Consider the following 18518-nt stretch of genomic DNA (forward strand, 5'->3'; position numbering starts at 1 on the left):
ATAATTTTCTGTTTCTTGATAAGGGCAATGGGTACCCAGTATGTGCTTTGTGATATTCAAAAAAACAGGGCTGGGCATGGTGGCTCACACCTGTAATCTCAGCACTTTGGGAGGCTGAGGCAGGAGGATCACTTGAGCCCAACAAATCGAGGATGCAGTGAGCTATGATTGCACCACTGTATTTCGGCTTGGGAAAGAGAGCGAGACCCTGTCTCTAAAAACTAATAAACAAAAACACATTAAATGGTTTATGCACTTCTACATGTGTTATTCTTCAATGAAAAAGTTTAAAAGATTACTGTAAGAATGTCAGGTGAAATAAAACTTACGGCAAAAAGCATTAATAGAGACAGGGGAGTTATATTTAATAATAAAAGAATCGAGCAACTCACTCCCTCTTGGGCAGTATCTTATTCTGATTTTACTTCTCTATTGTGTTCTTTAATTCAGCCACTATAGTGTTCATTTCTAGGATTTATGGGTGTCTTTTTCCAAGTTTGTGTCTTAGGAGTTATGTGACTTTATCTCTGAACATTTTAAACAAAGTCTTTTCAGAAACAGCACTATCACCACTAGTTCATTGATGGCAAACCCTCCAGTGTATTCCTTCTGTTTTTATGCCATTTTATTTCTTCATGTGCTCAGTAATTTTTACTTACAAGTTCATTTTCATTGAGATTCATCTTCCTTAGAAGCCCTGTAAGTCTTGAGTTGCTGTGGCAACCTTGTTGTGGATTGCTTTAGTGTTTGCTTCTGCCAAGGCCTTACAGGATTCACAACTGTTTGTTTCTGGACTTGGGGCTTGCATTCATGGGGGGCTAAGTTTTCTACTCATGGTCTGGGGGCCTCATCCTGTACCGAGCTGCTTCACACTCACCCCAGGCATCCCCTCAACATGACCTCAAGGCCTTTGGTAAATGGTCAGCAGCATCCCACGTCAAGGATGGGGATGAAAGGGGATAACCTAGGACAAGAGGCTGCTGCCACATTTAGGCCAGTGCTTGAACAATGGTAGAAATATACAAACAGCTCAAAGAAGCAGGTGAGAATTCCACAAAGGCAAGTAGTCAGTGACCAGGAAATTAGAGCTCCAGAATTCACAGTTCACAGGCATCCACGGGTACCATCACAAGCTGCAAGATTACTGACCTCGCTCTCTCTCTCTTTCTGCACACAGGGAGGCCCCTGCCGACATGTCGACACTGTCTGTTGTATCATAAAAATATCACATGTGTGAGAAAGAGAATTTATTGACAGCAGACAATTTCATACAATTTTGGCATTTAATTTTAGTCATTACACCAAGATACCTGTGTGATAAGAATGATGTGTGAGACCAACAAAAGGAATGTTCTAGTCTAGTACTATGTAATAGAACTATAATGTGAGACACAGAAGCAAGTCTTGTATAGTTTTAAAATTTTTGGTAGTCACATTTCAGAACATTTTTAAGAATAGGTGCAGTTCATATACACCATGGAATACTATGCAGTCATAAAAAAGAATTAGTTCATGTCGTTTGCAGGGAAATGGATGAAGCTGGAGACCATCATCCTTGCAAACTAACACAAGGAACAGAAAACCAAACACCGCATATTATCAAAATAATAATAATAATGTATTCACTCATAAGTGGGAGTTGAACAATGAGAACACATAGACAAAGAAAGGGGAACATCACACACTGGGGCCAGTCAGGGGATGGGAGGAAAGAGGAAGGAGAGCATTAGAACAAATACCTAATGCATGTGGGGCTTAAAACCTACATGACGGGTTGATGGGTGCAGCAAACCACCATGGCACATGTATACCTATGTAACAAGCCTGCACCTTCGGCACATGTATCCCAGAACTTAAAGTAAAATTAAAATAGATAAATAAGAATAGGTGAAATTAATTTTAATGTTTTATTTGCTCAATATATCCAAAATGCTGCCATTTTTACATAAGATCTATATTATTGAGATATATTGAAAAATACTGAGATGTTTTATGTTTTATATTGTACTAAGCCTTTGAAATCCAGTGTGTTTTTCACAGTTACAGCACATCTCAAATCAGACTAGCAACATTTGTTGTTGTTGTTTGTTTTGAGACAGAGCCTCGCTCAAGGCTGGAGTGCAATGGCACGATCTCGGCTCACCTCAAGCTCCGCCTCCAGGGTTCAAGTGATTCTGCTGCCTCAGCCTCCCGAGTAGCTGGGACTACAGGCGCCCACCACGCCTGGCTAATTCTTGTATTTTTAGTAGAGAGGGGGTTTCACCATGTTGGCCAGGCTGGTCTCGAGCTCCCAACTGCAGGTGATCCGCTCACCTTGGCCTCCCAGACTAGGCACATTTTAAGCCCTCAATACCTACGACTGGTTAGTGGCTGCTGTATGGGACAGCATGGGTCTAGTCCAATAAAATACGTAATGTCAAACTCTAAATAATATTAGCCAGGCTGGGTGCGGTGGCTCACGCCTGTAATCCCAGCACTTTGGGAGGCTGAGATGGGTAGATTACGAGGTCAGGCGATCGAGACCATCCTGGCTAACACGGTGAAACCCCATCTCTACTAAAAATACAAAAAGTTAGCTGGGCGTGGTGGTGGGCGCCTGTGGTCCCAGCTACATGGGAGGCTGAGGCAGGAGAATGGTGTGAACCCAGGAGGCGGAGCTTGCAGTGAGCCAAGATCCAGTCACTGCATTCCAGCCTGGGGAACAGAGAGAGGCTCTGTCTCAAAATAATAATAATAATAATAATAATAATAATAATAGCCATTGATTCAGTAAACAACTAGATAGGTCCTATCTGGAACTGACTGACAAGCCTTGGCCACCTAAGAAAAATTGAAAGCGTGTAGGAGTGCAGTTGGTCTTGCTGACAGCCACAGCCTGTACAACCAGCTCCTTCACACCCACACTGCCCCATCAGTTTTCTGTCCTGACCCCTGTCTTCCTCCTGTCCCCTATGGCACTAGGTGATTCCTGGCAAAGTAACTTGAGGAGAGGTGTTTAGATAAGGCTTATATGTTGGCATCACAGCTCACACACAGGCCTCTGCCAGAAAGAGCAACACAGACTTCTCCAGCATCCTGTGGTCCTATGGACAGATACTTCACGAGATCCCTTTCCGGGCCCTTCAAACCCCACTTTGGAGACCATACTAGGAAACCCAGTTAAGAACAGTAGGCTCAGAAAATGACACTGAAAGGGAAAGGCATGGACACCAGCTTCTTGGTGCCCCAAAGCTTGGGAGCACATGCGCAAAGCAGTGTGCTGGGCCAGAGTGCCAGGAATGCTGGAGGCCACTCCCTGCTTCACCAGACTCCAACCTGCCCGGGAGATCCATGGCCTTGCTGCCCTGGCTCCATGAGAACTGACATGCTTATCTGTCTTCCTCCCTCAGAGGCAACAAGGAGTCGAACCAGAGCTATTCTCTGCAAGCCCATGATCTTCCAATAAACTAGGCAAGCATGGAGGAGGTAAGACAGGCCCCGACTCCCCCTCTCCCAGGGAGAGAGGAGGTAGTGCCGAGGGCCTGACCCAAGGACTTCACAGTCTGGTTGAGGAGTCCTGGGCCCTGCCTGGCAGAGCCCCCATGCCAGCTGGGAAGGGCAGAATCACCTGCAGGGCAGTTAGGATGTGAGCTGGGCTATGGGGGTTTATCCTCAGAGTGGTGGAGGCCAGAGGTCAGCTAGGATGGAGCCATCAGGAAAGCATCCCCAGGGATGTGGACTGATTTGGGTAATTCCCAAGGCCATGCTTATTTGTAGCATCAGTGAAAAGATGGTGAGAAAGCCCTGTACAATGGGACAAACGAGAGAAGTTCTCATTGTTCCTTTACATTCCATCCCTGCCCTGACTAGTGCATAAAATGGAGCTTTGAAATCTGTCCTCAGCCTGTGCTTCAGGTGGAAACCCGCCATGCTAGCGGATGCGTGGACTAGCAGGTGTGGTTGGTGTGCAGACACAGTCTTGCCCTCGCTCCACCTCTGGCCCTCATTGACATTGCCCTCCCCACTCCCCTGCCCCCATCCAGAGAGCTCCTTACTGTCCCTGAGTGATTAGACAAAGACACTAAGGAGTCTGTCTAACCCATCCTCCTCCAGGCCAAGGGCCTCTGCACTCTCCACACATGGCCAACTTTGACCCAGCCATCTCAAGACCAACATTGTACCTTTATTGGAATGAATCACAGCAGAGCTCCCGCAGAAGGGCGGCCATTTTTTTTTAATGTCAAGTGCTGGTCCGGGAGCAGGACTGATCCTGCCCCACAGACTGAACTGGGTCTGGAATCTGTGGCCTGGAATCCACGACCCCATACTTGGCCACTCAATTCCAACCCAAGATGGTCTGGGGGCCTGGCCCTCGGGGAGCCTGGATGTTTGCTTCCTCTTTATTGATCCTAGACAGGTTTGGAGACAGGGTATGGGAACAATCTCAGGATCTGGGCATTGAGAATGACGTTCTTGGCCGCTTCTTCAGACATATCATCAGATGACATATCATCAGATGACGTATCCTCAGGCGTCATGTCCTTGACCTTATTCCTGAAAGAGCCATCAGAGGATAAGTCCAGGGCCACATCTTTCCAGAAGCTGAGAAAAGCAGCGGCTTGTGCCTTCAGCAGCACCCAACCCTGCGTTCCCAAGAGGTGAGCCTTTCTCACTCCGGCAGGTCCCCAGTGGAGCTTTGCCAGGAGCCTCCAGAATCAGGTGTGCTCCAGCTCCCAACTCTCGCGAGACCCTTCTCTTTCCTGTGTCTTTGAAGTTGGTCCACCATCTTCACTGCTAGCATTTACTGAGCACTTGCCACATGCCAGACCCTGTGCCAGCTGCTTTATGTAGGTTTAATCCTCTCAAAAAAACCCATGGGGGATGGCTGGGCTACATGGCCTTACCTCTCTGTGCCCCAGTGCTCTCATCTGTAAAATGGGGATAGTGATAGGACCTACCTTGCATTTGATTGTTTTAAGGATAGAGAGAGATAAGGTATGTATAAAACAGGGTCTAACACATAGCAAATGTTCAATACATCTTAGCTATTGTTATTACTCTGTTCTCATTCCACTTTGCAAATGAAGAAACTGAGTCTCAGAGGTATGAGGTAACTTCTCCACGCACACACTAGGAGGTTGTGGCACAGGGAACCTGTGCCCATAACCACTATCTGTTCTCCCTGTGCAGCGCTGAACTTCCTCTCTCTATGGTGGGGCAAGTTTCTATCTATCCTTCAAAGCCCTACTCAGATGTCACTGTGACATTTTCCCCGACTCCCCAAATGAACATTCTTCCCTTGTTAGGTTCCTATAGATCCTGTACATCCCACTGTCAGAGTCCGCTAGCAGTAGCTGTTTGCATAATCTGTCTTCACATAAGCTATGGCTTTCTCAAGGGTGGGGAGTGCTGACCTCTGACCTTTGACAGTCAAGCCCTGGCACAGTGCCTAGCATGTGTGATTCAAATGAGAGCAGGGCGGGAGGGCAGTAGGAAGATGGTAGGGAAGAGGGCAGAGAAAGCCCAGAGGCAGTGACTCCTGTGGCACAGAGCAGAGGACACTCTAGGGCCCTGGCAATTTCTGCTCCATACTGCTGCTCGGGTCCCCTCAGGTCCAGGGAGAGCATGTTCATTGGCTCAAATCCCAGAAGGGATGGTTCTGCCAATCATGACAAGTCTTTTCCAGGGGACACTTGGGAGATCAGAGGCCAGAAGTGCCCACGGAGGTGTTGGGTGGAGCCCAGTTCCCAAATGGGGTCCTGGGCTGCTGGGGCCAAGAGGCCAGAGTCCTTCATCAAGACTGGGTTTTTTATGAGGAACTAGGAGTTCAGACAGGAAAAGAGATGTACTCTGAGTTGGTTCCAAGCCAGTCCTCTGTCCCTGGGAGGAGAGGGAGCCTCTGGCAGGAGTGTCCCTGGAGGGTATGCCCAAAAGCAATGCCCCCATCCAGACAGGCAGGCATGGGCAAGGAAAGGAGACGACACGGCCCAGCCCGGGTCAGGAGGGGCAGCAAGATGGGAGCTGGCAGAGGCTGGGTGGGAGCAGGTAGGCAGCAGCAGCCAGAGGAGAAGGGAGACTGCTGCAGACATGGCAGCCTTCAGGTCACAGGCTCTCTGGCAGAGGAGCGGGGATGGACAACGCCCCACATGCTCTCTGTACCAAGGCTTCAGAGCCAGGCCCCGTGCTGGCACAGCCCAGGAGGCTCCCACACCTACCTCATCTGTGGGGAGTGGTCCAGGCTGTCGAAGAGGGGCTGATCTCGCGTTTCCGGTAGCAGGAAGGAGAGGGAAAAGGCCACGATGGCTAAGGCGCAGCAGAGAAAGATGGGCAGGAAGGAGGGGGTCTGGTTGATGATTGTCAAGGACAAGATGGCTCCAGCCGCCGAGGCCAGAAACACCAGCCCCAGACCTGTCGCCCTGAAAGTGGAGGTGAGAGCTCCTCTGAGAGGTCTGTCGGGTTCAGAGGCTGGGACAGGCCAGCAGCTACATGAAACCCCACACCCTCCAGTCTCCACCCTGTCCCGTCCTCACTGTGTGATTCCAAGCAGACAATAATTTCTTCTGGGCCTCTTCAAGGGAGATGAGGAGGGGGAGAGGCAGAAACCATGCAGCATTGTGTGGAAGTGCAGGGAGAGGACACAGGCAGTGATGCCAGCCAGGCAGGAAGATAGTGCTCCCATCACCAACCTCAGGGAAGGATCTGAGCCTCCGAGTGGCCCAAACACTTTGCAGGCAGTGAGTGCAAGGCAGGGGCTGGAGTCAGGCTGCCTGGGTCCAAATCCCAGCTCTGCTGCTTGCTCTGTCTGCCCTTAATCGAGTGCCTTCATCTACCTGGTCTTGCATCTGAAATAGGGTTAGCGATGGCATTTGGGGGATTTTCTGGGGTGTTTAAATGAGATCACTTATGTAAACTGTTTAGCACAGTGCTTGTCACCAGGTGAATGCTTGTCTTACTTGCTGCATTAATCTTGTCATTGTCAGTCCCTGCTCATGCCACCATGGCCCCCTCACCCACCAGACCCCATACCTGAGCACGGTGGGGAGGAGCTCGGCGGTGTAGAGGAAGAACACAGTGACAGTGGCGGCCAGGCTGAACTCTCCAAGTGTGAGCACCAAGATCATCATGGATTTCAGCCCTGTGGCCGGACAACGTGGCCGCCTGAGTCTGAGGCCATCCTCCCCTGGGGCGGGTGAAGGAGGCCCGCCCATCAGCTCTCCCTTGACCCCTCCTAGAAGGCATCTGAGCAGCCTTCCCTACCACCTGCCCAGTTGGCCAGCAGGCTCAGGCATTCCATCAGAGGAGGGGCAAGCTGTCAGAGGCCCAGTCAGTCCAGAAGGCAGGACATGTGCAGTGCAGAGTTGGTCAGCAGGGGTGGGGAGGTCCCCTGGGACCCCCATGGCCTCTCAGGCCACTGTCTCCCATGCTACACCCAACACCCCCATCTCTGCCTCCAAGGCTGTGTCTTCGTTCCACCTCCTCACCCAACTGCAGCTTCCTCACCCCACTGGGGATCCACTCAGGGCCAGGCCTGTGTCCTCTGGGTTGGAACCCCTGCTCAGGGCTGTACCACCAGGGCTCTGCAAGGTGCTCAGAGTAAGGGGGTGTTTGGTTCCTGGGGCCTGAATGGCTGGGATAGGTCCCAAACATTCCAGGATGTTTTCTGGCCAGCTAGACAGGCACAATGAAGGGGAAACTGGAGAAAGCCCATTCCTCAGACCTGGTGAAGCTGGGGGCTTCAGCCCCTGCCTGCCTGCCTGTCAGCCTCTGCAGGACCCTGCCCCAGCCTCACTCCCATTCCAGTCCTGGCTTTTCTTGTCTCTGGGATGAAATCAGAGATCCAGTTTTATCTACTGGGGAGTCCATTCCTAGTTTCTCTCACACTTCTGAGTTTACATATTTCTGCTTGACTCAGCGTAGACCCGCTTTTTTAAAAACCACCAGGCAATAAACATTCAATAATAAATTTGTTTCCACATTTTGTGTTACCCAATTTACACTGCCAGCATCTGGGAGTGGAAAGGTCCTAATCCAGGCACACACAATTCCAGCCCTGGAGAAAGGGAGGGAACCCCTCCAGCGGGCCCAGATCTAGCCTCTGCTGACCTCGCTGGACTGTGAAAAGGCTCCGCAGGCAGTCATTCTAAGTGCGTGTGCTGCACAGATCGCTCCAGCTCTAGGACCTGTGGCGTATCCACTGCTTAGGGCTCTTTGAGATTCTGAAGATAACACCAGCCCTTCCTGTTTCCTTTTCTAGTGCTAAGCCCGCAGGAACGCAGCACTCAGCCCCTCTGGAAAGGAGGGGCCTCCATACAAGAGCTGTTCCTGAGTGCTGAGCCCCACATGACACTCAATTTTCAGTGGGCAGGTTATTCCTGGTGCAGCTACAGAGAACAACAGGCATTTCCCAGTCAAAGGGGCTACAGATGACAGGTGGGCCTGGGCAGCGGTTGAAGGAATATTTTTGCCATCATCTATTCACATGTAACCATTAGACCTACTTCTAAGGTGGATTGGAATCTGGTGGAAGAAGGCTGCTGCCTGCTGTCCTCTGGAAAGTACACCCTCCTTCCTCAGGCCTCCGAGAGAGTGTGGGTGCCCTGTCTGGGAGACCCCACCCAGGAAGGGCAGTGCTCCAGGGACTGGAGGTGCTGGGGCCTCTGTGGGGTGGGTGGGCTATAGGTGCAGGAGGCTGATTCCCAGGGTGTCTAGGTGGCTGGCCAGGGCAGGCGGCAGTGGGGAGGGGTTTTGAGAAGCAGGAAGGCGGTGGGCAACCCACGGGGGAAGGATGAGCTGTACCTTCAGGGAGGAAAAGGAGAAGCAAGCACCAGATGATGGTTTGGAGGAGAGTCACAGCCAGGCTCCACTTCCTCCCAATCTGCTGGAGGAGAAAGATGCAGCACAGCCGGGCAGACACCTCCATGATGCTGGGGACCACATGTCTGAAGTGGACGCTCACGCCCAGCTCTCTCATTCTCAGGCTCAACGTAAAATAGGTGTAACTGACGGTAAACCTGGATGAAGCCAGGAGGCACGTGCGCGTGCATACACACACACACACACACACACACACACGGAGCCGGGAATAAAGACAGAGGCAGAGCAGCAAGGGTCAGGGTAGGAACGGAGGAGAGAAATAAGCACAGAGACCTGTGATCTGTGTCCTTGGGCTGCCTTCCCTGCAGCCTGACCATTCCCATCCTCTCCCTAAAGTTTCCAGCCTGCGCACCTGTTTGCAGTCCCTGCCAGCGGGCCCTGGATACTCACCACACGCAGCTCATCACCAAGATCACCTTGCAGAGCTGCCTATTCTTACAGAAGTCCAGGACAGAGGCCTGAGTCACCTTCTTTCTGGGCAGCTGCACCTACAGAACAAGCAGAACCAGTCAGAGGCAGAGCCAAGACCCCAGCTTGCTCCCCAGCCCCACAGCACCCACAAGGCCTGCCTGTCCCTGAAAGTGCCAGCTGGCGTCTGGCCTTCCCTGGCAGGGTTCAATTTTGCTGTCACCATTGTCCTTAAGCAGTGGACTGGGGGCACCCTCTGAACCAATGTCCCACCTGAAGGGATGAGGAGGGAAGGGGCCCTTCCACAGCCCATTGCTCCGGCTCCACTCCTGGCTGGAAGCCCTTTACCTCGTCCAGCAGATTTGAAGGAATGGTCTTCTTGTTCACACTTGCAGCGTAGCATAGCATCTGCTTGGCTTCCTTCACCTTCCCTTTCATCATCAGCCACCGTGGGGACTCCGGGAGAATCCTGCGTGGCCAGCCCCTCTCTTATCTCATTGTTCTATGATGCCCAGAGACCCCTGCTGGCCCTCTTGTGGCCTCATCTGTGGCCATCCTGTGCCAGCATGAGGTGATTCAGATGTCAGGGCCTTGAAGGCCACCACTGACCTTGAGCTGCCCTCTGCTCCTCCCCGGCAGTCAGCCCTTCCCCTGTCTAAGCCTCACATGGCCTCCACTGCTGCTAAGTGACACCCTGACCACTGGCTGCCTCTGTCTCCAGCCTCCTTGATTTGCCCTCGGTTATCACCGAGAGCTCTCTCCTTTTCTCTCTAGGGGGGCCATCCCTATCTGCTCAGGCACACTGAGGGCTCCGACCTCCATGCCACAGCCTCCTGTAGAGCTCCCATGCTTTTAGTTGGAATTTCTCCTGTTCCCTGTCTCCCCAACAGCCTGAGGAGTGTGAGGAGGCAGGATCCTGGGTCTGACCCCAGTGCCCAGCACTCTGCCTGGGTGAATGGAGGGGTGAGTGAAGGTCTCTACTCTGTCCCGTCTCTCCCCTGCCACATCTCTATTGCCTTTGACCTCAGAATAAGTCCTCTCTGTTTTTTCCCATCCTCTCAGGCTGTCAGAATCCACACAGATTGGCATAAAAAGCAGTTATGTGTGAAAAATGGTGCTCAGTGCCCTTGTATATATAGTCTTGTTTAATTTTCATCCAAACCTGGACCTAGTATGATTATCCACATTTTACTCCCAGGCTCGAGGAGTAAAGGCTTGCCCAAGAGCACAGAGGCAGAGCTATGTACTTGGGGACTGGTACAGCCTCAGTCCCCTAAGGTGGTATAACTTTTTGATAAAACTATGCCTGCTGATTTCTTACACCACCACTCCCTCCCTGACCACAATTCTGGCTGGTTGCCATAAACACACACTCAAGACACTAGAGACAACTTCATTCCTTATACCTGCCCTGCTCCTCCTCTCTCCCACCAGGGTTCAGCAATCAGTCATCATTTTCCACTCTAAGGCTGTGGAACTCTCCTAAAGAAAGTCATTAAACTGAGACTTCTTCAAAAAGATGGGGGATTGGCCTCATGTCCACTGAAAAAACGGGAATAAAAAAAGGATACCAACTCTCAAGGGCAAAGAGAATGGAAGGGAGGACACGATGGGAGAGATGTAACAGATGCACTGAAGAGGTCATGAACAGAATGTTGACATAAATATGGACAATAAAGATATTCTGATGAGGTCTCAGATGCAAATGAGGAACTATTAGAAACTGGAGAAATGGCAATCCTTGCTACAAAATGGCAAAGAACTTGGCTGAACTCTATTCATGCCCTAGTGTTTGTGAAAGAAGGAACTCGTAAGTGATGAAATAGGACATTTGGTGGAAGAAGTCTCTAAGCAAAGTGCTGAGAGTGCGGTATGGCTTCTCTTGACTACTTACAGTAAAATGTGAGAAGAAAGAAACAAATTAGAATTTATAATTAAAAGGGAAGCAGAACTTAAAGATTTGTCAAATGCTTATGTTAGCCATGTTGTTTATTCATTTTCCATGAATAACAAAGTGTGTTTGGGAGAAAACACCAAAGATGTGGCCAAGCTACTGTTTGGTAAGGAGGCTAGTACAAATCAGCAGAACTAACCATGGAGACACTAAAAGAATAACCCCAAAGATACATTAGAAACCATTGGTACTAGGCCGGGCGTGGTGGCTCAAGCCTGTAATCCCAGCACTTTGGGAGGCCGAGATGGGTGGATCATGAGGTCAGGAGATCGAGACCATCCTGGCTAACACAGTGAAACCCCATCTCTACTAAAAAATACAAAAAACTAGCCGGGCGAGGTGGCGGGCGCCTGTAGTCCCAGCTACTCGGGAGGCTGAGGCAGGAGAATGGCGTGAACCCGGGAGGCGGAGCTTGCAGTGAGCCGAGATCCGGCCACTGCACTCCAGCCTGGGCGAAAGAGCGAGACTCCGTCTCAAAAAAAAAAAAAAAAAAAGAAATCATTGGTACTGCCCCTCCTATCACAGGCCCAGAGTGCCAAAGCCTAGGGGACATAACTATGTCAAAAGAGGGACCTTGAGCACCCATAGCACATTGGTGCTCATTGCTAACAGCCTACCAATAGAGGCTGGAAATCCAGTTCATGGAAGCGACAGGGTCTTGAATCTCTCCTCCTCACTCCCCATACGGCTCTCATCTACTCAAGCTAGGCAAAGGGGAGTTCAAGAGAACTCCTTAGATAGATGAGGGGACTGCCTTTTAAAAAGGACATCTACCATCCCACTCTGGCTGGAACTTGCTAATTCAGAAACATGGGGGCTTGCGCTGGTATTCCAGACAGTAAGAGAGATTATAGGAGAGTTAATATGTGTCACCTGGAGTTTGAGGGCCTACATAAACCCAGAGAATGATGCTCATCTCTCATCTGGGTATAATGAAGGCAGAAGGTTGAATGGAGCAGCCCACCACAACAGGGTGGAGGCTGGGGAACAGTGGGGTTTTTTGGCCAAGTGGACCCTGCTGTCTTAAAGGCACCCCATGTGCTGGGATGAGGAGACCTCTACACAAAGAGGCTGTGGGGTGAACTGCCAGGGACAGGAGCTGAGGGAGGTCACAAACAGAGCACTGGGAGCATTAGGAAATTCCAGTGCTCAGAAGACCCACGAATGGACCCAAGAGTGATGACATTTGAATATCTACCCTACAGAGGACCCTGAGAGACTATAATAGCCCCTGCCATGTCAGTCTTTGGTCTATTTTATCTGATGTCCCTATCCCATGCCTAGAACCTGGAAAATCAGAACGAGGAGATAGGAAGAACAATAGGTCAGAACAGACCTCATCCTCCTTGGCCACTATCCTGAGCGAGGAGCCAGGAAAAAGCTGTGGATCTGATGTAAGATTAAAGTTTTTAATTGAACTGGACTGAATGTTTTTTTTTAAACAGGGTCTCACTCTTCTGCCCAGGCTGGAGTGCAGTGATGCAATCATAACTCACTGCAGCCATGATCTCCTGGGCTCAAGTGATCCTCCACCTCAGCCTCCCAAGTAGCTGGGACTACAAGTGTGTGCCACCAGGTCTGGCTAATTTTAAAATTTTGTGTAGAGGCAGGGTCTTGCTGTGTTGCCCAGGCTGGTCTCAAACTCCTAGCCTCAAGCGCTCCTCCCACCTCAGCCTCCCAAAGTGTTGGGATTACAGGCATGAGCCACTGCTTCCAGCTCCCATGCTGTTAACCCCATCCTTTATCATCCTTACTACACATGGTACAGTTAAAATGCAGGGGCTTTGGAGACGGCCCCTGAGTTCAAATCCCAGGTGCCCCACTTTCTAGCTGTGTGATGTTGGACAAGTTATTTCCACCCTCAGAAGCCTCAGTTCTCCCTCCTCCCCACCTCCCATGACATGGGAGTAGCATACTTCTTCTAGAGGGGTCAAGATTAAATATAATAATGTCAAGATTAAATATGATCATTGTTTCATGCAGAACTGCCTAACCCTTCACATGTGAGTTCTTTTAGCTTCTTCTCACCTCCCTCTAGGCCTTCTCTTTTGTCCCTCTCTTTTCCCCACCTGCCCAAGGTTAGCTGTGGCATCTCACTTTTGTTCTCAACCCTTATTCCTCCAAGTTTTGCCCCATCAATTGTCCTCTCCCAGCCTCAATCTCTTAGGTTCCTGCCTGTGACTCCCCTACATTCAAAACATCTGATACTCTTCCCTGACTCTTAGTTGCCCATGTAAATCATCCCTTTCTCCCTTTTTCTATGAAAGTCATCTCTTGGCTGAATTTCTTCTGCTCCTAGTCACTCCTTAACCCTCTGCCACTGCAGTGAAGCCACCTGAAGAAGGTCACCAAGGCTGGCAGACCCTTTCCCAGCCTCACCCCTCTTGCCTTCAACACTGACCCTTCCCTTTTCCTTAAACCCTCAGCCTTCAACACTCTTCCTCCTGGTGTTCTGACCACCTCTCTGACATCTCTTTGAGGGTCTTCTCTGGGTCGGGGAGGAGATTAATGCTGAGGTTCAGAGGCTCTGCCCTTGGTGCCTTCCTATCTCATCCCATCCACAGGCACTTTCTCCCAGGGGAAATCCCACCCATTCCCACAGTTTCAAGGACCCTCCACTCTCATCGACATCCAGCCCATCAGACCCAGCCCTGTACATGCCCTGTACTCGCTTGCTCACCAGATATAGGAGATGAGGGGGACCGCAAGTGCCCCACCCACCAGAAACAGCAGCCGCCAGTGGGGAAGACTGTAGGCGATCCCCGTCAGCAACATGGCCCCAACAGCGAAAAAGCAGTGTTCCAGGATAATGGCGTGGGCCCGGTGCTCGCCCACTAACCACTCAGTGGCTGTGCAGAAGCCAAGAGGACAAAACCATGGTCACTTCAGGGTCCCCAGGGCTGCCCTTGCATTCAGCCTTCCTGGGTATCCCCACCTCCTCTGGACAGTTGAGATCAGGCAAAGCTGCTTCTGCTTGTCTCTGCACTGGGTCCAGAGACAGCCCCTCAGAGCCTGGTAGAGCACTTCTGTTCCCGCCAGGGCACACCCTTGTCTCCTAATCATACACACAGCTTCCTTCCCACTCCACCTGGCTGCTCCCTCTGCACACCCGCTGTCTGACCATGTGCCTCTCATAGAAAAGACACAATACCAGACACGTGGCCCAACACATGGTCAGGGAAGGAACCGCTGTCCTTGTCTTTGTTCTGAGTGTATTCGTGCTTTGGCCACCTAGGCCTAAGGATCCCAATGAGAAGAGGTTCTCCTGCCAGGAAACCCTGAGCAACCAGGCAGCTGCAGCTATAAGGCTGCACTGGGTGCTTTAGTATCTCATAGGCCTGGGTTGAAGTCCCAGCTTCTTCACTTAGTTGCTGTGTGACCCTGTGCAAGTTGATTAACTTCCCTGAGGCTCAAGAGTCCTCCTCAGCTGAAGGAGTAATAGAATACTGCCTGCTGAAGAGAGTCGCATCAGGAGGAAATGAGACAATGCATATAAAGGGCTTAGCAGCTGCCTGGCTCCTCTTAGCAGCTATCTGGTTCTTTCTTCTTCTTCTCCTTCTCTTTCTTCTTCTCCTCCTCCTCCACCTCCTCCTCCTGCTCCTTTTTTCTTTTCTTCTTCTTTCTTCTTTCCTTCTTCTTCTTCTCCTCCTCCTCCTCCTTCTCCTCCTTCTTCTTCTTCTTTTTTTTTTTGCATGGCCTTTCTTAAGGGCTCAATAAATGTAACTCATGGGGCTTGGGGGTATGCAAGGAGTGTGTGGTGGAAGGTGTGGGGTATGAGGGAGTTAGGAAGGAGATGAAGGTGGAAGAGCAGTCAGGGTACTGATTCTCTGGCATCTCCAGGCAGCCAGGAATGGAGATCCCTTCCCCTTCTGCCTGTCCAATTAGGCCCCTGACTCTGTGCCCTGTGGGCTCCCAGCAGGTGCCCACACCACCACACACCTGCCACGCCCTCTTGCAGCCATGCCACGCCCCCTTGCCATCTGGCTATGACATCACGCCCCCTGCCACTACTTCCCCTTGTCACCCGCCTATGCCACCATGTCTCTGTGCCACCCCGCCCTGCCCCATTGAGGCCCAGTCTCACCCAAAGAAATGCTGCTGATGGAGTAGCCCACCACTGACTGCGAGATGCCAAAGCGAAATAACAAATACAGGTGAAAGCTGTTCACGAAGGCTGTCCCAAAGCCGAAGATGATCAGCCCCAGCAGTGACAGCAGGATGGCAGGGTAGCGGCCCATCCTACAGGCGTCAAAGGGAGGCTGCACCAAGCGCATGGATCTCCCTGGCTGGCTCCAGCCTGATATACCTGGGCCAGGCCCTGAGCCATCCATGGGTCCCTGGAGAACCCTTATCCTCACCTCCCTCAGCCTGACACACTCCAACCCTGAATGCCCATGAGGAGGAGGTGGGATGGCTCGGGGGCCAGCAGAACCTCCTGCGGACTCACTTGTCAGTTATGAGCCCGAAGATGAGAGAGCCTATCAGGATTCCTGCCATGAACATGATATGTGCAGTGTCCTTCTTCGTCTCCGCGTCACATACCAAGTCAAACTGTGGGTCAGACACAGGGATTGGTCACGGGTGCCCACCTTTGGGTCCAGAGACTGAGCCTCATCCCAGGGTGGGACCTATAGGCCAAGGAGACCTGGGGTAGGGGCAGGTAACTGTGTGCAGCGTGCCTCAGCTGTTGCCTCTGCTCTGCTACCTCTGCAACCCCTCCAGCACCTGCTCCACCCTGAGAGCTGGGCCTGGAGAGAGTGACAAGAGGCACAGGCCAAGATGTGTGGCGGGGGCAGGGGGTAACTGAGCAAGGGCAGGAATCAGTGCAGACCCTTTCCCAAAGGCAGATGCCAGGCCTATCCTGCAGATTCATGCTAGTGTGGTCTGTGTTATAAAGGGCCTAGATTGCAGCTCGGGTTGGGAAGCCCCGTAAGAGATGCCTCAAAGCTGTTTCTTTCCCCGAGCCCTACTTTTTATGAGTTCTAAGGTCAGAGCCACAACTACAGGAGCGATTTCTTGAACAGATGGAAGGAAACCCTGCCATGCAGTACCCATCTCTACCCCAAATGTACTCTACAGATAGGCAGGGCCAGCACTGGGCAGCAGGAATCCTAATTTTCTGCCCAGGCCCTGCCTCTGCAGGGTGACTTCAGGCCAATGGCTTCCCATCTCTGAGCCTCGGTTTCCCCACCTGTTCAGTGAGGGTGGGAGGCACAACTCTGAGCCTGTAGGGTAGTTACAGACAACCCATGACACGACATACCTCATTGATCAGCGATCTCGTCTTAGCGTCAGGATAGATCCACCCATCTTGGCATTTGTCTGTGTCATTGAGGCCAAAATGGATGATAGAATCCAGATTCCAAGGCACAGGAAGGTACATGAGGCACATCAGGAAACTGCCATTGGGTCCTCGGGGTATGGTCAGATTCAGCTGCTCAGCTTCAGACAGGTTGGGGCCCACTGCCAGGATCCAGCTGGTGTTGCAATAGGGCTTTTGGGCTGTGAACACGAAGTAGCCAGCAAACATGAAGAAGGCTGACATGATGCTGGGGATAAAGGTGAGGGCCACTAGCCTCTGCTGGAATGTGCCAAACTCCCCCACCGCATCCAGGAGGTTGGCAAACTTGTCATCCTGCTTGGTGTGGTCAGTCCTCAATCTGTGTAACAGCATCTCCAGAGACCAGGAATGTGGATGCCCTGCTGCCTCATGCTGGCTCAAGTTGCTGGAAGCATCCTGGGATCTGAGCTCTTCCTTGACGTTCTCTTCTCCTGCCATCTGTCCAAAGAAAGGGTGCAGCTCAGTCTCTGCTGACACCAGTTTCTGAACATCGGAGACCAGCATGGGAGCCACCGACCAGGAACTGGCCTCTGGCTGGAAGCAATATGGATTCCAATCTTGATATTCTCAGTAGCTCCCTCCCTTGCTTTCTTAGTTAACTTGATTTATTCCCCACTGGCCCAACCATTCTGGAGTTTTAGTGTAATTAAGATTTTTAATGTTTTAGAAAATGCTGTGCTTCTGTTGTCATGAAGGTCTGACTAATTCTGAGGAACTCTCCTACAACTTCCCCATAACTCAGACTTCTTGTTTACACACACACACTGAGACACCAATGGTCTGGCAAAAGGTAGCAGAGGTCTCCAGGGACCTTTTCTTCAAAATGAAACAAAGATCTGCATCGGCAGTGGCCAGGAGCTGGGCTCGAGGTGGGGGACTGGAAGCCTAGGCCACAGAGATGGGGCGCCAAGGCTGGTGCAGTGGTGAGGTGGTATAGCATGGAGCCAAACTGGAAAGGCAGATGGGCGGAAGGAGGAAGGTGAACAGTACTGACTGTGAGCATATTACCTTGCAACAGCAGCGAGGAGGGGAAACTAAGCTTAAAACTCTGTTTTGAGCCAAAACTCTCAGAAGGGGTAACAGTTCCTGGTGCAGGGCACCCCTTGGCTCAGAGCAGAGGCAGAAGCAAGCCTTCTCTGAAGGAAAATTTCTTCAAGTTGATTCTGCAAGACTCTCACGGATGTATATCAAACAAAGAGATTACAGCTTGAGAAGACAAGCCACTCTAAGAGTCAACAGAACCCAGAAACCACAGACTTTTAGACTGCAGATGTTGAAACTGTCAGATACAAAATTTAGAACAGCTATTGTATGAATTTTTTAAGGATTTAAAGGTTGTAATTACAAAAATGAACTTACAACAATCAGGAAAAAGCAGACAGTTTTGGAAGGAAGATTAGAAACTTTCAAAAATGAAAGCTTGTTGAATGACAAGTTGATGTTGAGATAAAAACACTAAGGAAAGTTAAACAGATTTGACACAAAGAATCAGTGAACTGGAATAAACTGCTGAAATGTGAGAGAGAGGTAAAGAGACTTGGTAGATAGAAGATTTAACGTGTATCGAATTGGAACTCCACAAGGAAAAATGGAGATGAAATAAAAATAATACGTTTTCTAAAACTTCTAAAACAAATTCTTAGATCCTGGAAACACAACTTATCTCAGGCAAGATAAATATAAAAGAAAACCATGGCTAGACACATTGCTGTGAAGCTGCAGGGCACCAATGACAAAGAAAAGATCTTGAAAATCAGCTGGAGAGAAGACAGGCCACTGACTAATGAACAGCCTCAGCAGTCTCCTGTTAGAAGCAGGTGCAGGCGGGTAGATCACCTGAGCCCAGGGGTTCAAGACCAGCCTAGACAATATAGTGAAACCCCGTCTCTACAAGAATATACAAAAAAATTAGCCAGGCTTGGTGGCATGTGCCTGTAGTCGCAGCTACTCAGGAGGCTGGGA

General features: G+C 50.7%; 1 protein-coding gene across 2 annotated transcripts in view; it reads right to left on the reverse strand.

Moving 5' to 3' along the window:
- Positions 1–4142: 4142 nt before the first annotated feature.
- Positions 4143–18518, reverse strand: part of SLC22A14 (solute carrier family 22 member 14) — a 37397-nt gene continuing 23021 nt past the window's right edge. The window contains exons 2-11 of one of the 2 annotated variants that reach the window (XM_025376713.1): positions 16479–16994; positions 15663–15766; positions 15300–15454; positions 13896–14064; positions 9610–9730; positions 9244–9341; positions 8776–8990; positions 7006–7159; positions 6195–6395; positions 4143–4533 (exon numbers count right to left, since the gene is read on the reverse strand). In XM_025376713.1, the coding sequence (XP_025232498.1) occupies positions 4389–4533; positions 6195–6395; positions 7006–7159; positions 8776–8990; positions 9244–9341; positions 9610–9730; positions 13896–14064; positions 15300–15454; positions 15663–15766; positions 16479–16994 (1878 nt within the window). In that variant the 3' untranslated portion in view covers positions 4143–4388. Of the gene's footprint in view, positions 4534–6194; positions 6396–7005; positions 7160–8775; positions 8991–9243; positions 9342–9609; positions 9731–13895; positions 14065–15299; positions 15455–15662; positions 15767–16478; positions 17080–18518 lie in introns of those variants that run through there. The other variant, XM_025376712.1, reaches the window with a different exon arrangement.

This window comes from Theropithecus gelada, chromosome 2 (genome assembly GCF_003255815.1).
Source record: "Theropithecus gelada isolate Dixy chromosome 2, Tgel_1.0, whole genome shotgun sequence".
In the NCBI taxonomy this organism is placed as follows: Eukaryota; Metazoa; Chordata; class Mammalia; order Primates; family Cercopithecidae; genus Theropithecus; species Theropithecus gelada.